This window comes from Hemicordylus capensis, chromosome 4 (genome assembly GCF_027244095.1).
Source record: "Hemicordylus capensis ecotype Gifberg chromosome 4, rHemCap1.1.pri, whole genome shotgun sequence".
NCBI lineage: Eukaryota > Metazoa > Chordata > Lepidosauria > Squamata > Cordylidae > Hemicordylus > Hemicordylus capensis.
The window spans coordinates 121,040,482-121,066,449 of NC_069660.1; the positions used below are offsets into that span (position 1 = coordinate 121,040,482).

Consider the following 25,968-nt stretch of genomic DNA (forward strand, 5'->3'; position numbering starts at 1 on the left):
GGAAAATGAACCACAAAGGAAACCATTAGACCAGCAACTCCCATTACCAGTTATATTAAAATACAACACTGTATATACCTAAAGCTTCTTTTGCCAACATTTCTTCTTTTGGGGGATGTTTGCCTGTAACTTTTGTTATGCATGGACCTCAACAAATGTCCTATGCATGGAATTAATATTTCATTTTCCCATTAGAATTTTATACTACTGGATATTTAATTCCTTTAACTGGTCTTCACTCTGTTCAAGTTTGCTCGGTTGTTTGTTTTAAAGAACTATGGTATTGGCTTTTTAAATAGCACAATGCGCTGTTAAATGCCAGCCAAATGTAAAACATATTCCTCTTTAAAAATTTTATGGGGTATTAATAACACTGAGTTACAGTAGCATTAATTTTTAAGCTGAACTCCCCATTGATTTCAACAAGGAGTACTTAATAATCAATGGCCACTGCTTTGATGAGGAGAATGCTGTTCATATTTAACTTTTCCAATCAAAGGATCAAATTTTGTCTTAAGGAGTATATCACATGAAGAGCTGGTGAAGTATTCAGTGTATAAGGATAGGACTGAGACCAAAATGCTCTCTGAAATTTCTGAAGAAAAATGCCAGATGAAGGTCTGACTCTGTATTACTTCAACATCAACATAATCAGTGTTAATACTTCGGCTGCACTCTGGAGTAGTCCCAATCCATTGACCCCCAGTCAGCTTGCCCTGGAGTGTCTGAGGATGGCTGCCTTGATGATCTTCACTCTTTTCACTTTCTTTTTCAATGGGAAGCATATTCATTATCAATAAAGTAGTCTAGAAAAGTCTCTAAATACAAATTAACAAAACTTTGAATGTCTGAGAAGATATACTCTTAGAGCTTGTGGGAGAAGTTTTGTTCAAAAAGGGAGCAAAACCTTTGCACAAAGAAAGACTTGGCTTCAGTCCTCAGCTCCCACAGTCAAAGCAACTTTGCAAGTGGCCACTCACCCAAGGGTGCAGCTACAGTATAACTGAGCAGATGGGTTCAAAGAATCCAGTTCCCCCAGCTCCTGAGGGCCCTCCAGAGCCACCCCTCCCCATTTTCTTCATTTTCTCCCTCCCTCGGAGAGGCCGCCGGGGACAGGGGCGAACACGGGCCCCTTCTCCCCTAGCTACTAGCTAGCTACACCCCTGCACTCATCAGGAATAAAGGTTGCTTCTACATTACCAGGCAGGCAAGTTGTTGGTTCCTTTATGTCAGAAATGACAAACATAGGTATATGAGGGGGTAGTACCTTTTCTGGATTTATTTGAGTCTGAGACGTCAGACAGTAACACTGAGAAAGACGTCTGCCCCCCACCCTTTTGCTAACTAGAAACACAAATTCAGTAGGTTCATCATAACTGTACCTTTGTGCCATGAGCGTGTTGAATTTAATTCTGCTACCAAGAAAAAGATAAGGAGCCTATTGAACTACTTTGTGGATCAGAGTTTGAGAACTGCCGTTAGAGGGACTCTGGGAGCTACTGAAGTGGTCCTCATAGGCAGGACATAAAACCCACTTTTACATGCTTGTTAACATTGTTTTATGAAGTATCTTCATAGTGTCAACACCACCAGCATTGTGCTAGGTACCATCCAGAATATGAAGGTGGTACTATCACCTCCCCAGAATGCTTATAATCCAGGTTAGGTGGACAGAGGAAAGGTGAAAGTAAAAGGGAAGTCTTCTTGTAGAGCTGATGAGGTAGGAGTGCTGGTTCAGTGAAGGCAAAGAGGTACTGAAAAACTGAGGCTATTGCCTCCTTCTTCGAAGAGCAGTAATGTGGATCAACTTATATAGCTCTAGCGTGGACAGGAATACTAAGGTTGTGATCTTAGGCATGCTGTCTTGGGAGTATTAAGTCTCAGTGAACATGGTGGTACTTCGGAGCAAGCATGGATATGATGGAAGCAACTTAGAAGTCCCTTCTTCTAAAACTTGACTGAAAACCTGGCTTACAAACTCTTCATTGCAGAGCCCATATGGGCTTCCCAAGACGGCAGCTTCCCCAGTGGTAGGTTTTCTGCAGCAGCACTAAATCGGAAGCTGGAACTTATTAGAGAGCTGGTGTCACGTAGTGATGAAGAGAATGAGTTACAAATCAGAAGTCCTAGATTTGTATCTCACCTCTGCCATGCACTCACTAGGTGGCCTTATGCAAGGCACTCCTCTCAGCCTCAGCCCACATCTGCAGTATGGGAAGAGTACTTGTTTTACAGGGTTGCTGTAAGATTTACAACAAGATAATATCTGTGAAGTGCATTGAACACTCAGAAGTGCTATACAAATGATAATTATTAGGTCCCAGAAAAAAAAAGCAGTTCAAAATCATAGCACTGGGTTTTGCTGTGACACTTTGATCTTTGGTCTCTGCCTCTAGTGCCTATCCTGGAATAGTAGAGATGAACATGGGGAAAGTCACAGTCCTCTCTGGTTTGTGGGGGGCCAGGCATGCCGAACCAACATGCCTGATGCCTCCAAAAGTTTCTCTCTGAAACCTCTGTAGATGAAGAAGAGAGCTGGTCTTGTGGTAGCAAGCATGACTTGTCCCTTTAAGCTAAGCAGGGTCCACCCTGTTTGCATACGAAAGGGAGACTAGAACTGTTTGCAATGTAAGATGTTCCCCTTAGGGGATGGAGCCACTCTGGGAAGAGCATCAATGTTCCAAGTTCCCTCCCTGGCATACTCAGTATATGGCAGCTTCCTATGTTCCAAGAGATATAGGTCTATTTCAGAAGTGGCCAAACCGAGATTCTCCAGCTGTTGTTGGATTACAACTCCTATCATTCCCAGCTGCTATAAACTGTGGCTGGGGGTGATCGGAGTGATCAAAGTACAGAACAAAACCTTGTAGAGGTGCACCTCTATATGTCCTCGTTAGGCTCGCCCCTCTAGTACAGCAGAGCATAAACTTGTCTCCAGAAGACACAATAGCATCTTTGGCCAGTAAACATTTTCAGTGGGGTAGAAGCCACAATGAAACAATTCAAAATGCTTGAATCAGGATAGTGCAGCATGTTGAATATGAACATGGGAGACTCAGATTCAAATATCCACTCTACAAAGCAGCTCTGGGCAAGTCAGAATTGTTTTGCATAACCCAGTCCCAAGGTGCTTGTGGGGATAAGTGAGATAAAGCGGCAAAGCATCGTTTACACTGAGAAGAGCCACATACAGGATTTAACAGTAAGGTTGAACTGTAAAAGGGTACAGTCCTGCCCAGGAATGAAGCTTCCTCTTTGGCAAAAGTCACCGAAGATACCTATCCACATCCAAAGTGCCATGCAGGCACCCAACAAGGTACTTGCAGTCTATCTTATGCTTGTCTACTTAACAACTGAAAAGAAGTCCCACGGAGTTCAATGGGATTTCTTCCTAAGCAGGTTAAGTGTACATAGCATCGCAGCCTTACTGTACCAATCGCCAGGCTGCTATTGGTGTCCTTTTGGGATCGAAATTGCCCTTAAAATTCTGTGCATACTTACGCAGAAATGAGTCCCACTGAATTCTATAGAGTTTACTGCCAAGTAAGCCTGAGTAGAATTGCAGCTGCACAATCCAATTATATGCAGGGTTACTCGGAGGCAATTACTCTCCTGTTAGGGCGCAGCTCTCAATCACACGGTCCAATCCTATGCCATCCTTACTCGGAAGTAAATTCCGATAATGACGTGAGAGTAGGATCGTGGCTTACCCCAAAGAAAGCTCCTGCAAGATTGCAACCTTCTAGCCCGAGCCCGCGCACGCGCAGGGTGCTGTCTATCATGCAGTCCGATCCTATGCCAGGTTTACTCGGAAGGAAGTTCTGCAAAGTGAGTAGAGTTTTGGGGCTTACTCGCAAGGAAGCGTGCGAAAGATTGCGGCCTTAATTACAGGGAAACTAGCAGCCACTGCCGCCCTCCTCTGGCGCTGTAATCAGAGGGGCCGGGCAGGACAGAGCAGGTCTCCAAGCCCAGCTAGGAGTGGAGCGAACGGGGCAGCACCATCAACCGCGGCCAGCCCCGAGCAAGCTTATGTTTCTGCGGCGCGCTTCCTTCCCACCTGACTTGAGCGAGGCTCGCGCTCAATCTCTCTCTCCCTCCCCCCCCCTTTGCCGCCCCCCCCCCAGTTCCTTTCGCTCATTCCTTTGTCTTCCTTGGGATTGGCAGGTTTTATTATTCCGCCTGAACAAGCTGCGAGTGGATTGGCGGAGGCGCTGTGACGCGAGGGGCCGAGCTGCCGAGTCGTTGGGATTTTGCTCTGTCAGTAACACATGGGGAAGAGCAACGCAGAGAGGCACGGAGGACGCCAGCGAGAGGGGCCTCCTTGCGCGCCCAGCCGCCGCCAGCACCCCCGCAGCCCTTAGCAAGAAGCCGCCGCAGTCGTAGAGTCCAGCCGCAGAAGGAGCAGTAGGTGCCGCCGCGTCTCTCCAGCTCCCGCTCCCCTCTCTCTAGCACTCCTTTCCGAAGGACTTTCCAGGACTGTGGCTGTTTGTAGCAGGAGCTTTTGGAAGCCGCCCGAGCCCACAAGGGTGGTGGAGGAGGAGCAGACGACGACGACGGTGGCTGCGGAGAAGGAAAAAGGGCAGAGCGCTCCAAAGTGCGGCCACATCTGCCAAAACTTAACCCAGCGATTGCAGCAGGAGCGGCGGCGGCGCCTGTGCTTGCGTTTGCAGCCCAGCAGCGCCCGAGCTCTGCAGCTCCCCTCGAGGGGCAGCAGCAGGAAGGCAAAGAAAGAGGGAAGGAAGGACTGAAGCTGCCGTTCCCAGGACAATTTCCTTCTTTCTCCTCCTCGCGGGGCTGTTTCTTGGGGTTGTGGGTTCTGCCCTAGCCCCGCCAGCGCGTTGGGGTTTAACGCGTATTTCTCGTGCCCGAAAAGCCTCCTCGTCTCCCAAGAGCTCTCCAGACACCACAGCCACGTTATCCACGGCCTCTTGCACCATAGAGGGGAAACAGGTAAGGCGGGAGCTTCTTGCGTTTCTGGGTTTTGTTCTGTTGGCGTGCGTGTGTTCTCGGTCCTTTTCTTTTCTTCTTCTTCTTCTTCTCTTCTTTTCTTTTACTCTCCTCCACCCCTGTCGTCCGCAATGGGAAGTAAACACGATCCATCGCTTGGTCTCAACGAGAGCTCTGCCTGTAACTCCTGCGAGCAAAGCGGCGGCGGGGCCGTCCGCTGCAGGGTATCGGTACAAAAGGCTGCTTGCCCCGCGCTGCCTTTCCTCTCTGATCCGTTTTGTCGAGGAGGTGGGAGGAACGATCGCCCACTTTCTTTGTAGTAAACATAATTTTGAAACAGTGGCAGGCTGGGCGGGGGGCGGGGGAGGGAAACCACCTAAAGTGAGCTATTTTCTCTGTTCTTTCTTCCCCCCCCTTTCCCTCTCTCTCTCTTTATTTTGTTCGGGAAAATCTGATGAATCAACCTAATTAAAACCAAGCCGTGAATTAAGCATCCATTTTTTTTTGTACTACAAATTGCAAGCTCTACGCTTGTCACTCCCTTGGTCTCCATTAAAATCACGAGAGACGTTGTTAAAAGGAGGGAGGGTGTGTGTGTTTTGCCTCTAGCTGCCAGTTCTCCTTTCTGTTTCATTGCCTCTGTTCCAGGACCTAAATTGCTTGGCTGTGTAATTACCAGAGTAAGCCTATTTAAGTTAAAAGCTTTCCTTCTCTTTCTTTGGGCCCCCCAGCCCCCCCTCCCACTCCAAATGAAACTTGATGAGGGCCCGTCCTTATCAAGGGAGTCACTTTCTGGTCAGTCCTCTTGATTCATCTCTTTTAGATTTAATCAGCATTAAGGTATTGCTTGTCCTTAAGAGCTTTAGCTTAATGGGGTTACTGGATGCTTCTGTCAGTGTAGCATTTCCTTTATATATAAAACTTACCTTTTGACAAAGACTGGAGGAAAGAGTGGAGTACGTTTTATTCTTCTTGATACAATCTGAAAAAAAGAGTTTACATATTTTGAATTTCTTTTTTAAACCAAAAGTAAGAAGAAAGGCAGATTCATAGTGCTGGAAACAGCAACAAAAGGCCATTCCGTGAGTTAAATGCATCAGAAATCAATTTACATAAAGGTATATGATGCATTCAGAGAAATGCAATGCTAATGGCTTTTAGAGTGGTTCTCTTTTCCAAGTCTCGAGGTTTTTAGTTACAGTCTTAATTGGTGCAGTTTGCAGTCTGGTTTATTGTGTGGTCAACTGAACATATGATCGGGAGTTATTTTGAAGGAAATCCTGTGTTGTTGGGGTGTGTGTATGTTAAATTGGCCTTTTTAAAGGAACCTGAAGCTACTGTTGTAACCAAGTTGGGCAAGTGGCAGGAAAAGTTTGCCCTCTTTTTCTTTCCTGAGGCATGGGTCTTAGTGAATAGCCAGATGCCTTAGGTTGAGCACGTACAGCTTACGAAGGACAAAGGCAAAACACGCTGCTTAATTGGCAGTAAATAACTTGATCTTTTTATAGTATAAGTGACTGAAGGAGCAACTAGTCTGTTGGACTCTGGATTGGAGGCAGAGCAAATTAATCTGGTTGGAGTAAGCTTTGTGAATTGGTTCCAATATTAATCTCCTCGTTGCCCTGCTTGTATGAAGGATTTATTAGAAAGTGAGAAACATACTTGTGGTTTTGTGTGTGCATGACTGTTTGCTTTGCTTCTCTCTCTCCTTAAAAAAACAAAACAAAACACAACAGCAATTTTAGAGGCAGCCATGCTAGCTCCTTCCTGAGTGGGGCACACTTGATTGTTCTGTGCCTCTCTGCTATTACTACTAAACTTTTTTTAGGGCAACAAAGCATTTAGCATTTAAATTGCTGATCAAGGGCAGATTAGTGAGACAAAAGTAGATTGTGTTTGTATAGGAAGTTAACAGGCTTCTTAAAGTTCAGTGATCTATTATTATTTGGTAAAGAGTGCTGAGCAGGGGGGGAGGACCCCACTTCATTTGATCTCTTTAAAAGAAAAAAAGGCACAATCGTGGCTGGGGCCCCTGTCGATTACAATGGCATGAAAAAGGAGAGCTTGAAAAACCAGTTTCACGACTTCTTGGTTTGTTCTCCAGAGCTTTCCTTGCCTCTCCTGTAAAACAAAGCTAAAGTGAACTGTTCCCAACTTGTGAACTGCAGCTGTGCTTCCCAAGAGTTGTGCTTGGGGCTGGTGGGTTCAGACAGGCTGCCTTCTGCCCACCCTTCTCATTTCCATGGAGTGGGGCTCAACAACTTATATCTGGGAGGGTCCTGTAGACTGTGTGACTCCAGGTGTGTGTACTTGCATGGCAGCAAACAAAGTGCAAGGTGGGGGAGGGTCTGAGTTTGACAGCAGCATTGCAGACTCACTCTGTCATTGGGCACCACTAGCCAACTTGGAAGGGGAGGTGGCTAATTAACCCAGAACAAAGACTGTGAAAAGTAAACAAGTGACTGCTCTCCCCCCCCCCCATGCACTCCCCTTGTTCTACATAGTTCTGCATTAGCCAGATGGGTTGGGAAAGCTCCTGGCCTGAGAATTAACCCCCTCTTCCCATTTTTTCTGTTTCTTTCTTACACAGACCATGGTGAACCCAGGCAGCAGCTCGCAGCCTCCCCCGGTCACCAGTGGCTCCCTCTCGTGGAAAAGATGTGCAGGCTGCGGGGGGAAGATTGCCGATCGCTTCTTGCTCTATGCCATGGATAGCTATTGGCACAGCCGATGCCTGAAGTGCTCCTGCTGCCAGGCCCAGCTGGGAGAAATTGGTACGTCCTGCTACACTAAGAGCGGCATGATCCTGTGCAGAAACGACTACATCAGGTGAGAGAGAGAGAAAGAGAGAGAGAGAGAGAAGATAGGCTGACTTGCTGGGTCCTTGAGGAGTTGATATGTGTGTACCTATAATGCAACTTCATACTTCCCTGGGAAGCAGAGAGAGAGAGAGAGAGCTGACCAGAAACTACTCATGTTGCAGGTGGTAGTTCAAAACTAGAAGCCTAATCAATTAGAGCAGTTTCTTTTTCGAGATTACTCTAGGAAAGTTGGACAGGTGGCCCATGGAGAGGAGTGACGGGATGCAACTTCTAAAGCAGTCTTGAACTAAAGCCCCAACTCAAAGCAGCTGGTTTACTAGAGGAGAAAGAAATGTGTCTATCTGAAACAGGGGTATATGTTTATGGCGAAGGGAAGTACAGGTTTGGCTAGAACTGTGGCGGAAATGCTTAAACAATGAAACGCCTACCTTTTTATAGAGCCTGAGTTAGAATATGACTTGCATAAAACACCTTCAAGTGAAAATGGAGTGACTCATTCTTTATTTTCATTGTGAAGGAATTGACTAACTGTTGACAGCCTCTTGCACAACCCAATCGTAATGTTCACCTTCATATTGTTCTGAAGCAGCTGTTCAACTGGCTGTTGAAGGAGGTGTGTAACTTTGCAACTAAGTGCTTAAATATTTCTAATTGCATCCAAAGTTCTAAATGCAAAAAATGAATGGAAATTAAAATATCTGTAGGTATTTCTCTCACTAGTTTGGCACAGTTAATGGGGGCGGGGCGGAGGGATGCAAACTGTAAGGTGCCCGTTGGATCTTTTCAGGTGAACCCAAGCTCCTTTAAGCTCATTTTGAAAGAGGCATTTTGAAGGATTACACATTTAATTTGAGTAAATGACTTGATAGACTGATGCACATGAATGCTTTGAGGAGGTGTTCTAGTTCAGCAACCAGTAATTAAATGGCCCCCTCCCACTTCTTCTTTTTTGGCATAGAAATAATGTGAAGTAAAGGCATCTATGGTGTTGCATAGATAGTCTTGATCATCCCATTTAACAGTAAATTTTAAAAAATAATATTGAAAAAGAAAAGGAAGATGGGAATGGTTAAGAAGTTGAAAGCTTCTTCTTGTACAGCCATCCCATTATAAACACTCTTAAGCGTGTTTCTGGAGGCACTTGTACATCTATGATATGTAGTGCTATGTGGGATTTTTGTTTCCTTGTGCTTATCTTGGAGGAATTGAGTTTTGAAAGTATAGTTCCAAAAGGATGCTAGCTTGCTTCTGATAATGTATCATTTGCCCTGTTTTATGCTGGCACCTTTAATCAACTAAACAGAATAGAGAAAACAAAATAGCTATAGAAAGGTTTTAAGGGATTGCAACATTAATTTTGTTAAGTGTTTGGATTTTTAAAAAAGTAAATGCTAGAAAATCAGTATGTGCGGGCTTACAGTGATGCGTTCTTGATCCCTGTCTGAAGCAACTGCATAAGCGAGACAGAATTCTAATTAAATAGAGCAGAACGGTTAGAAAAAGAGGTTTGTTTGAAGTGGAAAAATTGACACTACTGTTCAGATTCAATGAACAGTACAGATTTCGTCTCTCTCTACTAAAACCATCAAACAAACCTCTTCTGATCACTACTAATTAAAAAGAGAAGTTGTCTACTGTACCCCTAAGGCAAGTTCAGGCCAGCTTATTGGAATCTCTGCCTCAGGTTTTTGTGTGGCCAAAACTTATTACAGTTTTAATATAGGCTATTATCAATAGAGTGCTTTATCAGATGGTAAATTTGAACTTTTTTCATTGCCTTACTTTTCTCCAGAACTGTGTAACTTACCCAATAAAATGAAGATCAGGGCATTTTAGTATCTTGGGTATGTATGGAAGCCCATCTGTTCTGTAGGATAAAGAACTACTGGCCCAAGTACATTAACTTGCAGATATTTACCTATGTCCCCAATGACTTCTAAGCATAAGCAACTGCCTGTCCCAACTTACTAACTAATACTGTATAGAAGATGCTACCAGTTTATCACCATTTTGCAGGGTGTGTGTGTGTGTATGGGGTTCTTATTGGAAGTGGGTGAGAAGGACATCTAGAGAAGACTCTTCCCAATTTGTTCTTTAGGTTGCTTGCAGAAATTTTAAAGGTGGTTTTGATTGGAGCAACAGTGGGATACTACAAAGCTGATAGGAGAATGGATCATTGTGCCTCTGTGAGGTGCAAGGGGGCTGGCTGCTTGAAGCCCATTTTAGGACCATAGACTGTTCTTTATCAAGGGGCTTTTGAACTGCCTGATGGTGAAACGAGTGGCTTTACAAAACAGCCACATCTGATCTGGCTAGACACTGTTGAAAATTTATTTGGCAGCTCCGGGTTTTGTTGTGAGTGTGTGATCCATTGACTCATCTCTCAGCCCCTTACTCCCAACTTGAGTATCCTAAGCAAACTGCATTTTTCCGGAGGGAGGTGGGTGAGATTCCAGATAAAGCAGCAGTGTGGCAGTGAATCTGCACAATTAAGAGCTTTAATTAGTGTCTCCTCCATTTTCTCGTGGTTCTGATAGGTTTTATCTAATGAGATCTCGTCCCTGGCTTAGATCTGCATGGAATGACGTGTCCGAAATGAATGAGAGCTGTGTCGCAAACAAAACATTTAATTAACAAAATTGGCCTTGGAGAGAGCCAGAGAGAATAGACTGGGGTGGGTTTTGCAGAGTGGTGGGGGTGCGTGTGCAAACTAGGCTTTTCTTAAAGGGCTAGTAGTGCCTGAGAACCCTTTCCCTACAAATATCTATTTGAGAAGATTCTTTAATCTTTGTGTCCCACCTGGAGTCACTACTTAAGGGAAGGGGAAAGAGTGCTTTTTTGGAGTGGCGGAGGGGGGGAGTGGGTGGCCTTGTTGTAGTCCTAGTGGCTGTATTGAATAGTCTGGACTGTGGGTGAAACGAAGAGTTCAAGGGGCTCTCCCTGCTCACCTCTCTGATGCTCCTAGTGCTATGTCTGACATGCAAGGGCAGGCACTTGATCCCCATTCCAACAGGCAAAAGATCCTCTCCTTTCTCCTTGCTGCTCATTGCCATTCACGTGGCTGTCTGCAGTATGAGCCGTTTGAGGAGGGGAGGAAAGGGAGGGAGCCGCCAGGCAACGAGTTCATTTTTCTGGTAATCAACAGCAAGCTGCTATATTCAGGGAATGCTGTCCCTTTAATTGAACAGGCTAGGTAATTAAATGGCATTTTTCCAATAGGACGTGCTAGGTAAATCTAATAGTTGGTTATTTAATATCACTTTGAAGTCTGCCCACTCAAGCACAATGACAGCACAGGAGCATGTGAACTATTAGCTTGGAAAAAAAAATCCAGGATCTCAAAAATTAATTAAATCGCATGCAATTTAGGGGGAACGTTTATCTTGATTTGTCATAACAGAATTAATTCAAGGCCTCCAATTCACTTGGGGGCAGATCTGTTACTCTGAATTAACCAAGCGTAATTTGGTTGATTTTTTTTTCCTTCCCCCTTTCTCTAATGCAGCACTTGCACAGCCGTCTTCCTCCCCCTTTTAAGTATCAATAGCTTCTGGTGCTTTTAAGGTGCTTGGGCTGTAGTTATGCTGAAGTACCTTTAATGGACTTGGCTCCAGGCATAATTTTCTGTGTAGCCTTTGTTACATATGATACAGCTGGTGCAGAATTTGGATCCAACATAGGAAGTCTGTTGGAAAACCAATCACTTCTGGATCAGTAGCTTTCATTATTCATTTCTTTCAGATAGGAAGTTTGGATTTCTTTGGGTACAGATGTGTTGCCCCTTTTTCCTTCCTCTCTACATGGGTGAAGAAAAATGGAATGGGGGGGGGCAGTAACGTAGAGCTGTTTTGCTTCTACAGGATTATGATTGCTGCAGTCGATTTTTGTATTATGTTTGTGTAGCTGATTTTGAAAAGTGTTCCAATTCAGCAAATTGAATTTTTGAACAGGAAGGATGAAACCTCGCTAAAGCAGTTGTTGTCGTCTTGTTCCCTCTTGTCATAGTTTTCCCATAAAGTTCTGACTGTGTGTGTGGCAGAGGAAGAGAAGTAGAGGGGTGTATATGGGAAATGGAGCTGTGATTAATTTAAGGTGGAGTTGCATAATACTTTAGAATGTCAAACCTTCCTTTCATCCATATATGGAACATGTCGATGTTGGTGATTGATTGTGTTGCCCAAATGTTGAAATATTAACAACCTCCTTGGACTCCAAAACCCAAAGAAAGGAAACTGAAACCACTTCTGTCATCGCAATTAAAGAGTCCCCTGGCTTTAATTAGCCTGACCTGGGGTATCTCTCCCCCATTGCTGGAGTTAAAGAGAAAAGAGGCCATTAAAGTCCAGTCTGAGACCGATAGCTACTTAATTGAGCACCTAAAGCCTCCAGCCTTTTAAATTAAATACTGTCCTGGACAGTCTCCCTGATTAGCTAATTAACTCTCCTCTCTCACAGAACCCATGTAAAAACAACTTTTCAGTAAGAGGATAGTTAACAGTGACTGTCTTCCTCCAGGAGAAGTTTTGTTCCACAAAAGAATAATCCCCATCAACAGGATAAAAGTAAAGTCAAATTTAAAGTAATAGGTAGGGGCTCTGGACACTTCCTTTAGTAGCAAACTTTGCAAATTGGAGCCATTCTGTAGAGTGTCTTAAATTTTTCAGTTTTAATGCATCTTTTAAAAATCAAGATTGTCTTATGGGTGTGTGTGGAGTTAAGATGTGTGAGTTTTGGATTACAGTTTTGACTGCTGCAGTTATTAAAATCCACTTTAACTGAGATCTGCGATGCCCAACTATCTCTTCTTGGGGAGGATTGTATAATACACACATGCTTTATCAAGAGATATAGCAGAGTGAAATTGGAATGATTAAATAACTATTTTTTAAATGTGGGTGGAGCATTTGGACTCTTCTGTAGGAAGCTGTGAAAGAGTGTTCTTTCTTCCCTCTGAAGATGCACGTGCGCGTGTGTGTGTGTTAGTGTTACACATCTAGGAAATAAGTATTCATTCAGCTTTCAGTCCTTCCCTTTGTTACACTTAAAAACCTTCAGCTGTAATTTTTGTTGCCATTTTGGTCATGGTTCTACCAATAGACTGGAGGAAACCTTGCTTGTCTGCTTAAATGACTTCCTTATAGACCATTGCCATGGATAATAAGGGACGGAGGAGGGGAAGAGAAGAATACACATAGTGAAGCTCTGGACACAGTCACAATAGTTCTTGTAAATACTTTGAAGTGGTCCTCCTGATTGAGCAGATACTAGAATAGCATCCGTCCAGTTTTCAAGACAGTTCAGTCCTCTTTAGGGCTGCAGGTCTTGGCAGTGTATTAGTTCAGCTTTCCCTTTGTACCCATTCTGACTCACAAGAAAGTGTCAGTGTGTTGCGGATCTCAGACTAATTAGTTTTGAAATGGAGTTTTGATTGAACTCTTCAAATCGATGCTGCTGCAAAATTTGTTTCTCAGGCTTCCTATTAAAAGCCATCTTAAGGGGCAGTTTTACTACTCTCCCTGTCGTTCAGTCGATACATTTAATAACAACTTACAGGCTATTTTCAATAAAGTGGCGACAGCAAATTAGTAGTTTGAACATGACAAGCCTCCCTCTGCAAGCACTGATTCTGGAAAACTCAAAGCAATTATTCCCACCCACCCCACCCCATACAGAGGCATGCAGCAAACATTCAGATTACAGCATTTTCTGTATAACACATCCTCCAGACTGACATCCAGTTTCATTATTTTACTGCTGGACAAGAAGTCCGTGCAAATTTTTATTATGACACAATATATTAATTTTGTAAATTCTATTGCTTTTTTGTCCCCTTGTGCCACTTGGAGAAAAGTGGATCTGTGTGAGCCTGCCAGATGGTTCAGATTCTTTTTTTGCTATGAGATGGTTGTGGGTCCATCATGATAAATAGCTGTAGATGCAATGCGAAGCTGCAGCAAATCTGCACAAAGAGAAGCTTTTAAAATTCTAACACATTGTGTAAAAGTGGGAGATCAATATTCATTAAAGTATTATATCTCGAATTGGCATGTTGTGCCTTTAAATGCATTAGGAGAATTATGTGTATATTTTTCTTCAGTCCTCTATTTTCCCCCACTCCCCCCTGCTTTTCCTCTTCTTTCTCTCCCCCCCCCACCAGCCCATGGCAGATGTTGTGGTCTCATTTGATTGCATAGGAAAACTGCAGTGATACAGCAAACACCCAGAGAGATATGATGACAAATGGGTCCAGATCCCGGTAAATTACTTTCTGCTCAAATCGAAATTTCATTCAGTTTGTTGCTAGCAGAGATGAAGTAATCTAAATTGTGGACTCAGGAGCAGATAGAGGGAAGTTGGAGCAAGCATTTCATTATCAAGAGAGAGAGAGGAGGTTAGGATGAAAGAGATGAGCAGAGGCAAATCTAAAGTGTTGACACCATGATTGAAAAGGTTAACCCATACACATTATATATCAACCTGGATAGCCGAGAGTTTCTAATGGAAACTCTGCCCTGATGGAGGTTTACTGGAGTTTCAATACACTGAGCATGATGTCGTCTTAGATATACAATCAAATCCTCTTAACCCTTTTGATGACTCATCTCTCAAGATATGATTAAAGTACAAAAAAGTTCTTCATATAATTTCAAGGACACAATGCATTTAAACTCCAGTCATGAATTCTGTCCTTTTTTTGACAAACCCAGTAATCTGATAAAAAGTGTTGTACAGAATTGGTTTGTGTTTGCTAGATGCAAGTCAGTATTTTTTTAGAACCTGTGCATCGAAGTCTTGAGCGGTGTTGGATGCTTCTCTTGACTGTCCATCTCTGTGTGTATGTGAGTGTGTGAATTATCACATCCCACACTATTTAAATCCGCATTGGAAACTTCTTTACAAAGTTTAAATGGTTAAATTCACAAGTGTCTCAGGTAGAAAAAGTCACAAGTGTCACTTTTTTATGTTTTCAGGTTATTTGGAAATAGTGGAGCTTGCAGTGCTTGTGGGCAGTCAATCCCTGCTAGTGAGCTGGTTATGAGGGCACAAGGGAATGTGTATCACCTTAAGGTAGGAGAACTTGTCTTTCTTACCTACTTCCCCGAACATCCTGCCTTAAATGTGGCTGCTACTCTCTTTAGATATCTGTTGAAATCTATGTAAGCTCTGAATTAATAGGCTTGGTTATAAATGAAAAGCCTTTCTACAATGCATATTTGTGTCCTCACGATTAGTGGGATTGTATATCTGAAAGCACAACCAAGTTCTAACATGTTTGATGTTATGATTTTGGACATAGTGAAAACTTAGAACAAATCTTTGTGGATCTTAACCTTATTGTAACTCGAGTTTTATAATAAGATTTAAAAATCTTGTGGCATTTTAGCTCCCTTTGAAGTTTAATTTTGTTAACTTTGTTCGCTCATTTCAGTGTTTTACGTGCTCTACCTGCCGGAATCGCCTGCTCCCGGGAGACAGGTTTCACTACATCAATGGCAGTTTATTCTGCGAACATGATAGACCTACAGCTCTCATCAATGGCCATTTGAATTCACTTCAGAGCAATCCACTACTGCCAGACCAGAAGGTGAATACTGAACAATTTCTAATAGGCATTTTTAGAGTTAAATGCAGATTAATTTCTCTTTTTAAAAACAGCTCTACACAACTACATGTAGCTAGGATGACAGAGCTCTAACCATTGATGTGACTTAAGTTGTGAAGTAGTTCCAGTATAATTTGGCTGCATCATATATCTTGTGGGGTAGAAACTTTTTGCCATGCATTTCTGGGATGCAAATGAAGGGAGCAGGCTGTAGTGGAATGCAAACTGGGCCCCTTAATACATGCATATACATACTTGTAGCATCTTGGGTTGAAAGCTAACTGTGTAATAGCAGTGTTTGGAATCATTGTGTTAACTTTAGCAAAGCTGTTGCCTTTTGGTTTTTATAGTTTGTCAGTTGGCATGATTTCAAGAGAAATACTTTCACTTCCTGTGGGCTCCATTTGATCGTGTGTTTGTCTTGTTTCTTTTTAGCGCTTGAGTGCTAAAGTATAATATGACTTGCGCTAGCAGAGTAGGAAACAATTCTGATCAACAGTTGTCTTGCACCCCTGCTAGAACTGGACAGTTTTAAGCTCTATTTTAATCTGCCTAATAAGTCCCACAGCTATCCAAGTGAGTGCATTTTGATAACTGCTATGTCTAATTTATAATAATTACTGTCAACCTTCAGTTAAAGGACTGTTCATTCCACACTGGTCCAGAAAACACTGAATGCACAAGTCTTGCACATAATTCTATTCGCATCATATTTCATACTGATTATGTATTGATGACATTGATTCATTTACTCTTTACAGCGCCACTTGCATGGATATTAAATCTTATTGACCACAGATGAATTTTAATTTCAGATTGGTGATGGATTTTTCCATCAGCTCTGATAGTATATTTGACTTTTTCATCATTAACCCAGGCAATCACACAGCACTGAGTTATTGCATTGAAACAAAGTGCACACTTCACTTGGTAATTCTTTATGGATTTACAATAGGAACTTCATTAATGTCTGTTCTAAGGATAGCAAAAAATAACATTTATCTGTTAGACTTTATCTTCAAAATTTCTGCTTTAAAAAATAAAAGCCCGTCGGCAGCTCATGCATTCTGCAATTCAAAAACTGGATCTATCGCCTTCCCTCAGAGCAGGGGTAGACAACCTTGGTTTTCCAGCTGTTGAACTATAACTCCCATCATCCCCAGCCACAATAAATTTGTATCAAGTTGTAGTTCAACAACAGCTGGAGAGCCAAGGTTGCCTACCTCTGCCTTAGAGGGTAAATGTGTTTAAGAAAAAATGAACTTGTGTCTGAATAGTGGTTTTGTTTAAAAATTCCCATTTTGTTTAATAGTGGAAAAGCATGCTGGTTCCTTAAGCAGGATAGGTGCAGTTAAGGTCTTGTTCATAAAACCTGTTTTTCTATGCATATTGCTTGGAAGCAAGTCCGGGTTTGTTCCAAGTGAGTGAGTTTAGGATGGCAGCCCCCTCTAATCCTGCCATCCTAAACTCGGCATTCCTCTCAATCCTGCTAGGAATCAAAGAAGTCAGTAGCCCAGATGCTTGCTAAACAGTCCCTGCTTATAAATCGCTCCAGTTCTTAAAACACAGACAAAAGCTTTTTCCTTTTTCTCCCGGTTCAGTCTTTTGGCTTGTATCCAGACTTCACGTGAATGGAAGGAAATTCGTGCAAGAGGATCTTCCTCCCCACAGCAACTTCTGCATGCCCCCTCTCCAAACAAACAAAACAAAAAACAAATGTTCAAGAGGGTCAGGGAATGGTTGAAAATAGGGTGGGATGAGACAGAGGTACGGGAGGATTGCTGAAAATCTGGCGCAGGCACCTTCTGTGAGTGGAATTGTACTCCTTATACTGCACTGTTCCCAGCTGCTACTGTGGGAAGGAGGGAGTGGTGGTGAAGTTCCTTGGAGGGACCTTCTTCCACTTGTGCAGGGTTTAGACAGAACCTTACGTGTGTGGTCCATTTGCCTTGCATAATTTTTGTTTGCTTAAATGTGTTTGCTGGTTTTGTCCTATTTGTCTTGCTGTGCTTCATGAAAAGTATAGGAATGCTGGCAGTTATTGCAGCAGTGGACATGAGAGCAGCAAAAACTGGAATAGCAAAGCTGCATCCATATTACTTGTAGTTCATTGTGCAGAAAGAGAAGAACAAGGTCTTTACTCCTCAGAGTAGGAGGTCACAGCTTACAAAGGGTTATCTTCCACCTCTTGCTCCCAGTAGACAGGAAATTCCAGGTGTCCAGAAGTCCGTCTCCTCTCCCAGCATGTTCAGGGGGTCAGATCCCCAGTTCCTTCCAGTCTTTGCTCAGGGTAGGACAGGCTCCTTTGGGCTCCTACCCCACTTCGTTTTCTTTGACTCGATATTCGGTGAGCTGTATCTTTGCTTTCCCTTTTCCCCCAGGCACGATCCCTCTCCAGTCTTAACAAACAACAAGGTCTTATTTCTATCTGATTTAAATGTGTTACTACAGTATACTACAAGACAAGTGAAGGTTAAGAAAACTGGGCAATGAGAAGTTGTGTAACCTCTTTACAGCTGTAGTGAGTTTCTTGCCCACTTCCATTTGGGATTAAGCAAAGGGTGGTGGTGCTGTGGATTAAATCTAATTATCATGACTGTAATTGAATGAAAGTCCAGAGCCTTGGAAAGAGATGTGTGCTCTTCTTGGAACAACCTATTTTCAGTTTATTAATCTGCACATTACTCAGAGGGAAAAGTTAGATGTTGTCCTTTCAGAAGGTTTGTTCCACTAGTGCAGGGCTGCACAGCTTTGGCCCCACTGTATACATTGGACTAAAATTCCCATCATCCCTAACTATTGGCCACTGTGGCTTAGGATGATGGGAGTTGTAGTCCAACAACTGGAGGAACAAAGTTGTGCAGCCCTGTTCTACTGCAACAAAAGGCCCTTGACAGTGTTGGATATGTTCAGGCTGCGTGGTCAATACCAGCGTTACTCTTCCATTACTGGCCACTGGCTTCTCCTTTTGGTCTGCCTTGAATTGTTAGCCATTGGAGCACTGACTGCATCTGTTCTGTGTATAGCACACAACACAATGCTGCTTTTATACAGGGGGGAAATGCCCAAATTGTATCCAGTGATATGCAGGCATCCTATGCATGTTCATTTGGCAGTCATTCCTTCTGATTTCAATGGGACTTGCTTATCTAGGAAATGTACATAGAATTGCAGGCTTAGCATCTTTATTCATTAAAAGTAATAGGAAACATTCTCCTTTGTTAATTTAGTCACTTTAATAGGTGAGTAGGAGCTGAATTATCTGTGTAATCTCTGGAATTGGGTTAATAGTCTGGGATTAGTTTACTTGTTCCTGGTTAGTATAGGTTTTGGATGATGGTCAAGAGCTGATACTAATAAGCTGGTTTCAGTTTAACCTTGAAGTGGTTACCAAGTGTCCTTTATTCCATAAGATAGTGATTATATTTTTTTAAAAATAATTGAAATTGCTTGTATTCTTCGGACCAAACCAGCCCAATTCCTATCGAACATGCTTTGTTCAACAAAATCATAACCAGACTTTTACATTTAGCCATTTGCTCTGATTAAGCAACAGTGCTTCTGGGAAGTCTGCTTTCTGTACTCAGTGCTATCTAGTGCTGCGCCCCCCCCCCCCACACACACACCCCGCTGCCCCCCAGGACAATTTTCATACTAAAATGCGGAGCTGCTTTTCATTGCTTCCCACTAATTTTTTTGGGGAATTGCTTCTTAAATGATCTTCTAGTTAAGACAATAACATACAGCCAGGATTGAATCGCAGTTTCAGCAGCGTCCCCTAACCTTATGCACACATAACTACTCCCCCCTGCACATGAGGGGAGGACATATTGTACTACTGATCCTGGCTTAGAATAAACCAGGATCTCATTGCCACGGAAAAGGGAGTTTCAGGATTATCCTAGCCAGAATTTCAGAATTAACCAGGATCTCAAGTTATCCCAGCTTCTGTTGGTTTGGACAGAGCAAGAGATCCTGGTTTGGATGGAGCAAGTTGAATCCTTCTCCCTTTGTGCACAAAGGGCAAGATGATGCTAGGGGACACTGCACAAAACCGGTTCTGGTGCTATTTCATTTGAACTGAGCATTATTTCTATTACAAGCAAAATGGCAATTGCCACTGACTTGGGACATTAACGTAATTATTAAAACACATATGGGGCATTGTCCCTGGTGGGAACTGGGATTTAATGGAGGTTTGTGCTGTCCTATGCTGCTTTTGTCACTCTTCAGCTGTAGAACAGTTTCTAAAGCTCATAGTGAAATACTAGTTCCTTGGTTGTGATGGCATTCTTCATCTCAGCTCTCCCTCTCTTCCTACCTTTTAACAAGGTATATGTTTTCCTTTCATTGGTAGCATTCAGAGCATTCGCTTGGCTCCAGCTCTTATACTTTTTAAATAAAGTATGAGTTAGATTACGTTTTACTATTCTGTCTCTTGCAGAGAATCTTCTAGTTTACATATCGCTCAACAATTCCCTTGTACTTACATAATTGGTATTGTCTGTGTCCATAGTAGAGGACACTTGATGCTCATTTATTAAATATGCTTGCTGGCTGCTCCCTAATCTTTGTTCTGGACAGACAAATTACCTTTCTCACACTGAGCATCAGCTCTGGGGAATTAAACCTCCAAGCTTCCACCACTTTAATTAGCTTGAAAGTGGGGGGTTGCAGTTACTAATAGACCTCAGGCTTTTAGTAACTTAGGGAAAGGATAAAAAAAACTTCCTAGGAAGCTCAAAATGTCATTTAAGAACCATAAAAACCTAATATATATTATTTCATTTTGGTAATTGCAAACAGATTGCATTTGAAGACTGTCGATCGTTTCTACTTTATCCATGGAAGTTAGATTTCTGTCGAGCTAGGCATTTTTAATTATCACAATTCATTAACACATCACTGTGGAGGCACATGTTTGACTTCATATATTACAGTGTTTATGTAACATTAACTAACATAGCAGATGAGGAATCTTAAATGGGAGGAAAATATACCAAAATGTCTATATTTAGCTTTTGTTCTATGCAGCATGTTAACTAGCGTTGCCTAGGGAAGGGTATCTTATTTGCTTTAGACAGAATTTTTCCTAATTTAGAAGATCACTTTACTTGGTGCATCAAAGGCAAGGCATATCATTTTATCCCTGTCCAAAGGAAATGCATCTCCCTTTGTTTGTTTAAAATGCCTTTAAGATTTGTGATCTTAAACAGAAACTTGGTGTGCCCTTGCCTTTGTGAAAGAGGGTTGTGTTGCTTTCAAAATTACATAGAATATTTTTGTGTTCTGTGTCCCCCCGCCTCCCATCATAGCATTATAGAGACCTGGATGAGTATTGCAGAAAACGTTTGAGTCACAGTTGGAAAGTAATGTAATACAATCATTGAATAAGGCGAAGGCAAAAGCAGTCACGTTTGGCTCAAATAAAGCACTTTAGCTAAGATGCCCATTTTTATTTCTTGCAGGTCTGCTAAAAGGTCAGAGTACTGCAGAATGCGTGCCTTCATCTCAAACTTTGTTCATCACAGATGGATCCCATGTCTCCAGTAGACAAGTCACCTTTGTAGCTAGCATCAGTGCCAGCTCCATGCCATTGCACCTTCTTTACTCTTGGTTGCCCTTCCCACATTTATTGGTGTATTGAAATGACTGAAAATGAACATTAAGGACTCCATGAATCTGGGCTAATGGGAGACTGTAGAGGAAATGAGAAAAGATCCACCGGAGGACAGCAACTTTGGGTGGGAGGGGTGGGGAAAATGACTAATGAAGCTAATTAAAGTAAGCCTTCAAGTCTGCTTTCTACCCTAATTAACAATTAGCAGGGCACTGGCCAGAATTTGTACCCTGTGTTTTACCTTAACAACATTCTCTTTGCTCTTTGTATATTTAAGTGTTGTAAGGAAATGTGTTTCAAAACTCGACATGAGCTAAAGGAAAGATGGGGCTCTTGTGATATTCTATCACAAACACTTTTATTGTATCTCTGTAAAATACAATGTATGTATGCATGTAAGTGTTTTTGTCCTAATGTTGCTACTTCCCATGGCAAAAAAGAAAAAAGGAAAAAAAAATCAAGCTGATAGCAGCTACTGTGTAGAAATTTTCACCTACTCCTAATTTGCTGAATGAAGAAGAAAAAAAATCTTTTATTTGTGATACTTTCAGAGACATTTGCTCTAGTATGGTGTATTTAAATAATAAAAACTTAAAATGAAAACATCTTTAACTGAGTTTGGACTTCAGTGTGATATGGCAGAAACTTTTGCCCAGACATGAAATGTTATGTAGCTGTTACTTTAAGAGTAAGTTTAACTCAGAAATCTGGCTTTTCTGCTTTCAAACAGTTTTATGTCAATAAGGAATTTATCGAACTCTATATAACAGTGTCACTTCTGGCAGAAATACAGAGCTCAAAAGTGTTGTCTAGTGTTCTAAATATTTATTCAGATAACAGCAACATTTCATTAGTTTAAACTTGCATTGTAAATAATTGTGTGGCTCTCTTTAGCTCAGTCATCTAGACCGTAAGTACAGGAAGTGTGTGTGTACGTGTTTGCTAATACTGCCTTGCTGTGTATTAATTTCATTTTGTGTGTGAATTCAAAGCTGCATCTGTGCTACCCAGATTTGGAGACTGGGTTGAAACTACATTTCTTCAGTTTACATAGTAGCAAAACCTGTCCAGACAAATTCAGTCACGGTTTGGAAGAAACCGGTAATGTTTCTGTGCCCTATTCCTGATGTAGGCTGCCTTCACCATTGTGTGATGGTCCTGTTTCAGTGCTGCACAGGAATAAACTAGCACAATCCTTTTGAGACATTTTTAAAAGTGCCCAGGAAGATGAGACACAAACAAAATCCTTGTGCCAAGTTGCATGCATGCTAGCAAAATTGATGCAGTACTGGGGAAATATCTAGAAGCATCAGATTCAAGGCCAGTGTACTGCAAGAGAGACACATACTGCATGTGACTGGGAAGGCATAATGTGACTCAACTGGAAATACTTAATGGTATGCTGCTGGTGTTGGAGAGAATCTTACAGAAAGTGGCATTATCTGTGACTAAGTGTGTCTTTGCAAGATGGATCTGCATTTACTTGTTTCCATAGCAGTCAACGCTTCCCATTGTAGGAGACAGTAAAGGATTGTAATCCAAGCATACAGTTGAGATGGAGCAAAACCAGCCCAGGCCACCGTAACCTCCAGATAGGTTTTGCCTTCCTCGAGTTTTCAGAGATGTAGCCCTGTAAAAATCTCTTCCCTAAACGTCTCGGTGGGCGAGGAGAGGCAGCTCTGGAGTATGTGCTTGGTACAGCAGAAGAAGCTGCACTGGGGCACATGCTTTAAGTATTCAATTTAATACAGAAGGGCATAGAAATTATATTCTATTTTTAAAAAAATGTTTGGGAAGCTTGAAGATTAGTCTCCAAGTTAGTAAACATTCTACTATTTACAACAAAAAATAAAATACATGCCCCTAAGTCCCAATGCAGAAATATAGAAATGGGAAGAACAGATTGAATACCAGAATCAGCTAAAGCACCCCAGTGAACTCTTAAGCTAACGAACTTTACATCAAAATGTGTGTTTAAATGATGGCTGCTCTATATAATTTTTTTTTTTTTAAAAAACACCCTCAATATCCATTGGTACATAGGTTGACTGGGCTGTGATGCTAAGCCATGTTTTGACATTATTCAGATATGCATTAAGCTTGTACACTCCTCTTCCATATCCCTGACTTCATATTTCATGGCAGAATATAGTTTGTGACTATATCTGAACTGCACAAACAATGGTTTGTCTGTGAATAAGACTTGGAAACCATAGTTTCAAACTAGTTTGGATGTAGTGGCATTTGGTTTGATGCACAAATGGAAGTTGGGGAAGTAATCGGAGCACAGGAGACAAACCATCTGAGATAAGGTAACACATTTACATGTACCTTGCTATGTTATAAACTAAATGCATACAAGAGGGTGTTGTTCCCAAATGGAATTTCTCTACCTCTTGCTTCCGGTATGTGAAAGTAGTTCTGGTCAAACCTCAAGGACCAGGCAACGCATTGCAACTGAGATGGTTTCAGACATAGATCCTACAATGTGCCCCCAAACTGTTTGAGTCAGCATTAGAGTTCTGTGAATTATGCTGTCTGAATTCCTTTGAGAAGATCTTCTGAGACATAGGGATATAAAGCTCCTGTCTTAGTGCTGTTGTAGATATCGTTTTAAAATTCATTCTTTGGGTATTTAAGCACTCATCCTGCTGCTGTTAAAGCTGTACATGCCAGGTTTACAGTCATCTAATATAACCTAGAAGTACTAAGATGATGGCTAATAATTTTCAGTAAGTAATATAGTGTGGCATTTAGCGATGAAAAGGCTGAAGTTCATTAAAGACTTTAAATAAACTATTATATGACTGCTTCTTAAAGTACAGCTACCTATTTAATAGCAAGCTTAAAAGCATTTCTTAAGTTGCAGACCTATAAGATTACAAATGTCACTCATGTTCGCATAATCCACATGCAAGTGATGAAGCCTTTGCTTTGATGTGCTAAATTGGAGGACGACTGATGGAGCTATGAATATACAATGGAACATATTTAACTAGTATTCTTGCCTGAGGTAAATCACTCTCTTGAAACTGGAGGCATATCAAACAATAAAATGGTTTCTAATGGTGAAGGGGGTGGGGGTGGGGCTAAAAGGATTTGGATTTGCTATTGTGTGAGAGTGTCTTTGGGTCTCCCCGCACCACCACCACCCAAAAAAATCTGCACGGGGAGAAAAACCTACTTGTCCATACTAGCCACCCTCTGTATAAATTTGCTACAGCAGATCTCTATGCATACAAGAGTTGCTACATTTTCAAAAACGGCTGAAGTAATCCAAAAAGAAATGGTGCTAATGTGAAATCATTCTTCTGAATGGTGTGTGTGATTTTTTGTTTTACTTTCCCAGCAGGCACTGGGGTATTAATACCTTTCCAAACCAGATTATGTTTGCCACAATATACTAGCCCCATTCAGACATTTGGAAGGAAATCCACTCAGGGTTACATCTCCAAAAACAGGAAGTCCTGTCCTGGACCTGTCACTCACTCCCTCTCTTCAGCAGCTCATGATTACAGCGGTGGTCTGGTCGTCTGCAGAGGCACTCGCTGTAACCCTGAGGGAAAGTGCTTCCGCTATTGGCAGCCTGGATGGGGCTGCTGATCACGGAAGCACCTTCCCTCACGGTCACAGCGCAATCGCTCTACAGGTGGCCACCTTCATAAATGTGAGCAGCTGAGGAGAGGGGGTGAGTGACAGCCCCGGAGTGGGACATCCTACCCACTTTTGAAGCAGTAAACCATGTGTGGGATTTCCTTCAAAATGTTTTAATGGAGTTACAGTCTTCCAGTCCTCCGTGATTTCTCTTGAAATACTTCAGCAGGTTCTGCAGGCTCTTATAAAAAGAACCAAATGCCACACCAAAATATAATGCTGAAATGTATTGCACCCTTTAACCATGTTGCAATGCACTGACCATGTGTGTAAACTAATGATTTACAATACTCAATGCTTAGGTTAAATGTTAACCTCTAAACCACCCCAAAAGGATTGTTATTACAGTGGGTTTGTTTTGGTCACCTAGACTCACTAAAAAGCAATAATTTCAAAAGTATAGAGTACTCTGTTGCCAGGAAATGTATTTTAAAGATAAGAAATGAGATTGTAGCATGTAGGGACTGCTTTATGCTAAATGCTTTGGTGTGGAACTATCCTGACATCTTGATTTGCTCTCTTCTGCATGACACTGTAGAACAGAAAGTTCTGGTTTTCTATTGTGTCTTCTCTTTCAGGTGCATGCCTGCATTGTTAGTCCGGCTAAGCCACAGGAAAATTTATTACAGTTAAGTGGCAATTTGTTGCCATGAAACTGCAATTAAAGTATTACTGAGCAGCCATTTTAGATTAACACACATGCAGAGCATAGGCAAGCACTGAGCAGCTTTTGTTATCTGTACAGAATCTGAGCTCTGCATAACAGTAAAACGGTGACACGTTCACCTATGTCTTTTGTCAAGTTAAAGAATTTGAGCTCTCAATGGAGCACGGTGATCTCATCGGGAACATACTAACAGCAAAGACAAGTCAGGGCTGATCTTTACAAGTTCAACCTGCATTGTATAAAGTTATTACCATGTTTGGGTGTGGGTGGGGGAGGAGAGTTGCTTTGCTGAACTCTACCAGGGATGTGGGTGCTTTCTAGAGAGAATGCTTTTGACTTCAGACTGACTGTTCAAATGGACTGCAAGCTGGGGGCCTTGATGCCAATAATGTGCTACAGGTCCTGACTTGTTCGAGGTTTACAAGCAGCGCTCTTTCTTTCCTTTTAATCACAACTAAATGAAAGGCTAGAACAGAGTGGATCTCAGACATTGCTCTGAGATGGCCACTATCTGCACATATCCAAAATATGCAAGTATTTTTAAAAATTGAACACATCTATCTTTTTGTACACTGATCTGTAAAAGAACTACAGCACACACTTGATCATTGTCTTGAAATGCCTTTCAGTGGAATTTACTGCTACTTCTTAAGAA

At 42.1% G+C, this 25,968-nt stretch overlaps 1 protein-coding gene across 2 annotated transcripts; it reads left to right on the top strand.

The window, feature by feature from the left end:
• Positions 1-4,815: 4,815 nt before the first annotated feature.
• On the top strand, positions 4,816-21,599 carry LMO4 (LIM domain only 4). Of its 2 annotated transcripts, XR_008306527.1 has the most exons (6): positions 4,816-4,950; positions 7,538-7,776; positions 14,741-14,837; positions 15,199-15,354; positions 15,808-15,948; positions 20,841-21,599. XR_008306527.1 is itself a non-coding variant. In XM_053247864.1 (5 exons), the coding sequence occupies exons 2-5, from the start codon at positions 7,541-7,543 to the stop codon at positions 20,847-20,849; spliced, it is 498 nt and encodes a 165-aa protein (XP_053103839.1). In that variant the 5' UTR covers positions 4,816-4,950; positions 7,538-7,540; the 3' UTR covers positions 20,850-21,599. The 2 variants fall into 2 exon arrangements, 1 of the variants encoding a protein (XP_053103839.1); XM_053247864.1 differs by lacking the exon at positions 15,808-15,948.
• Positions 21,600-25,968: the final 4,369 nt, after the last annotated feature.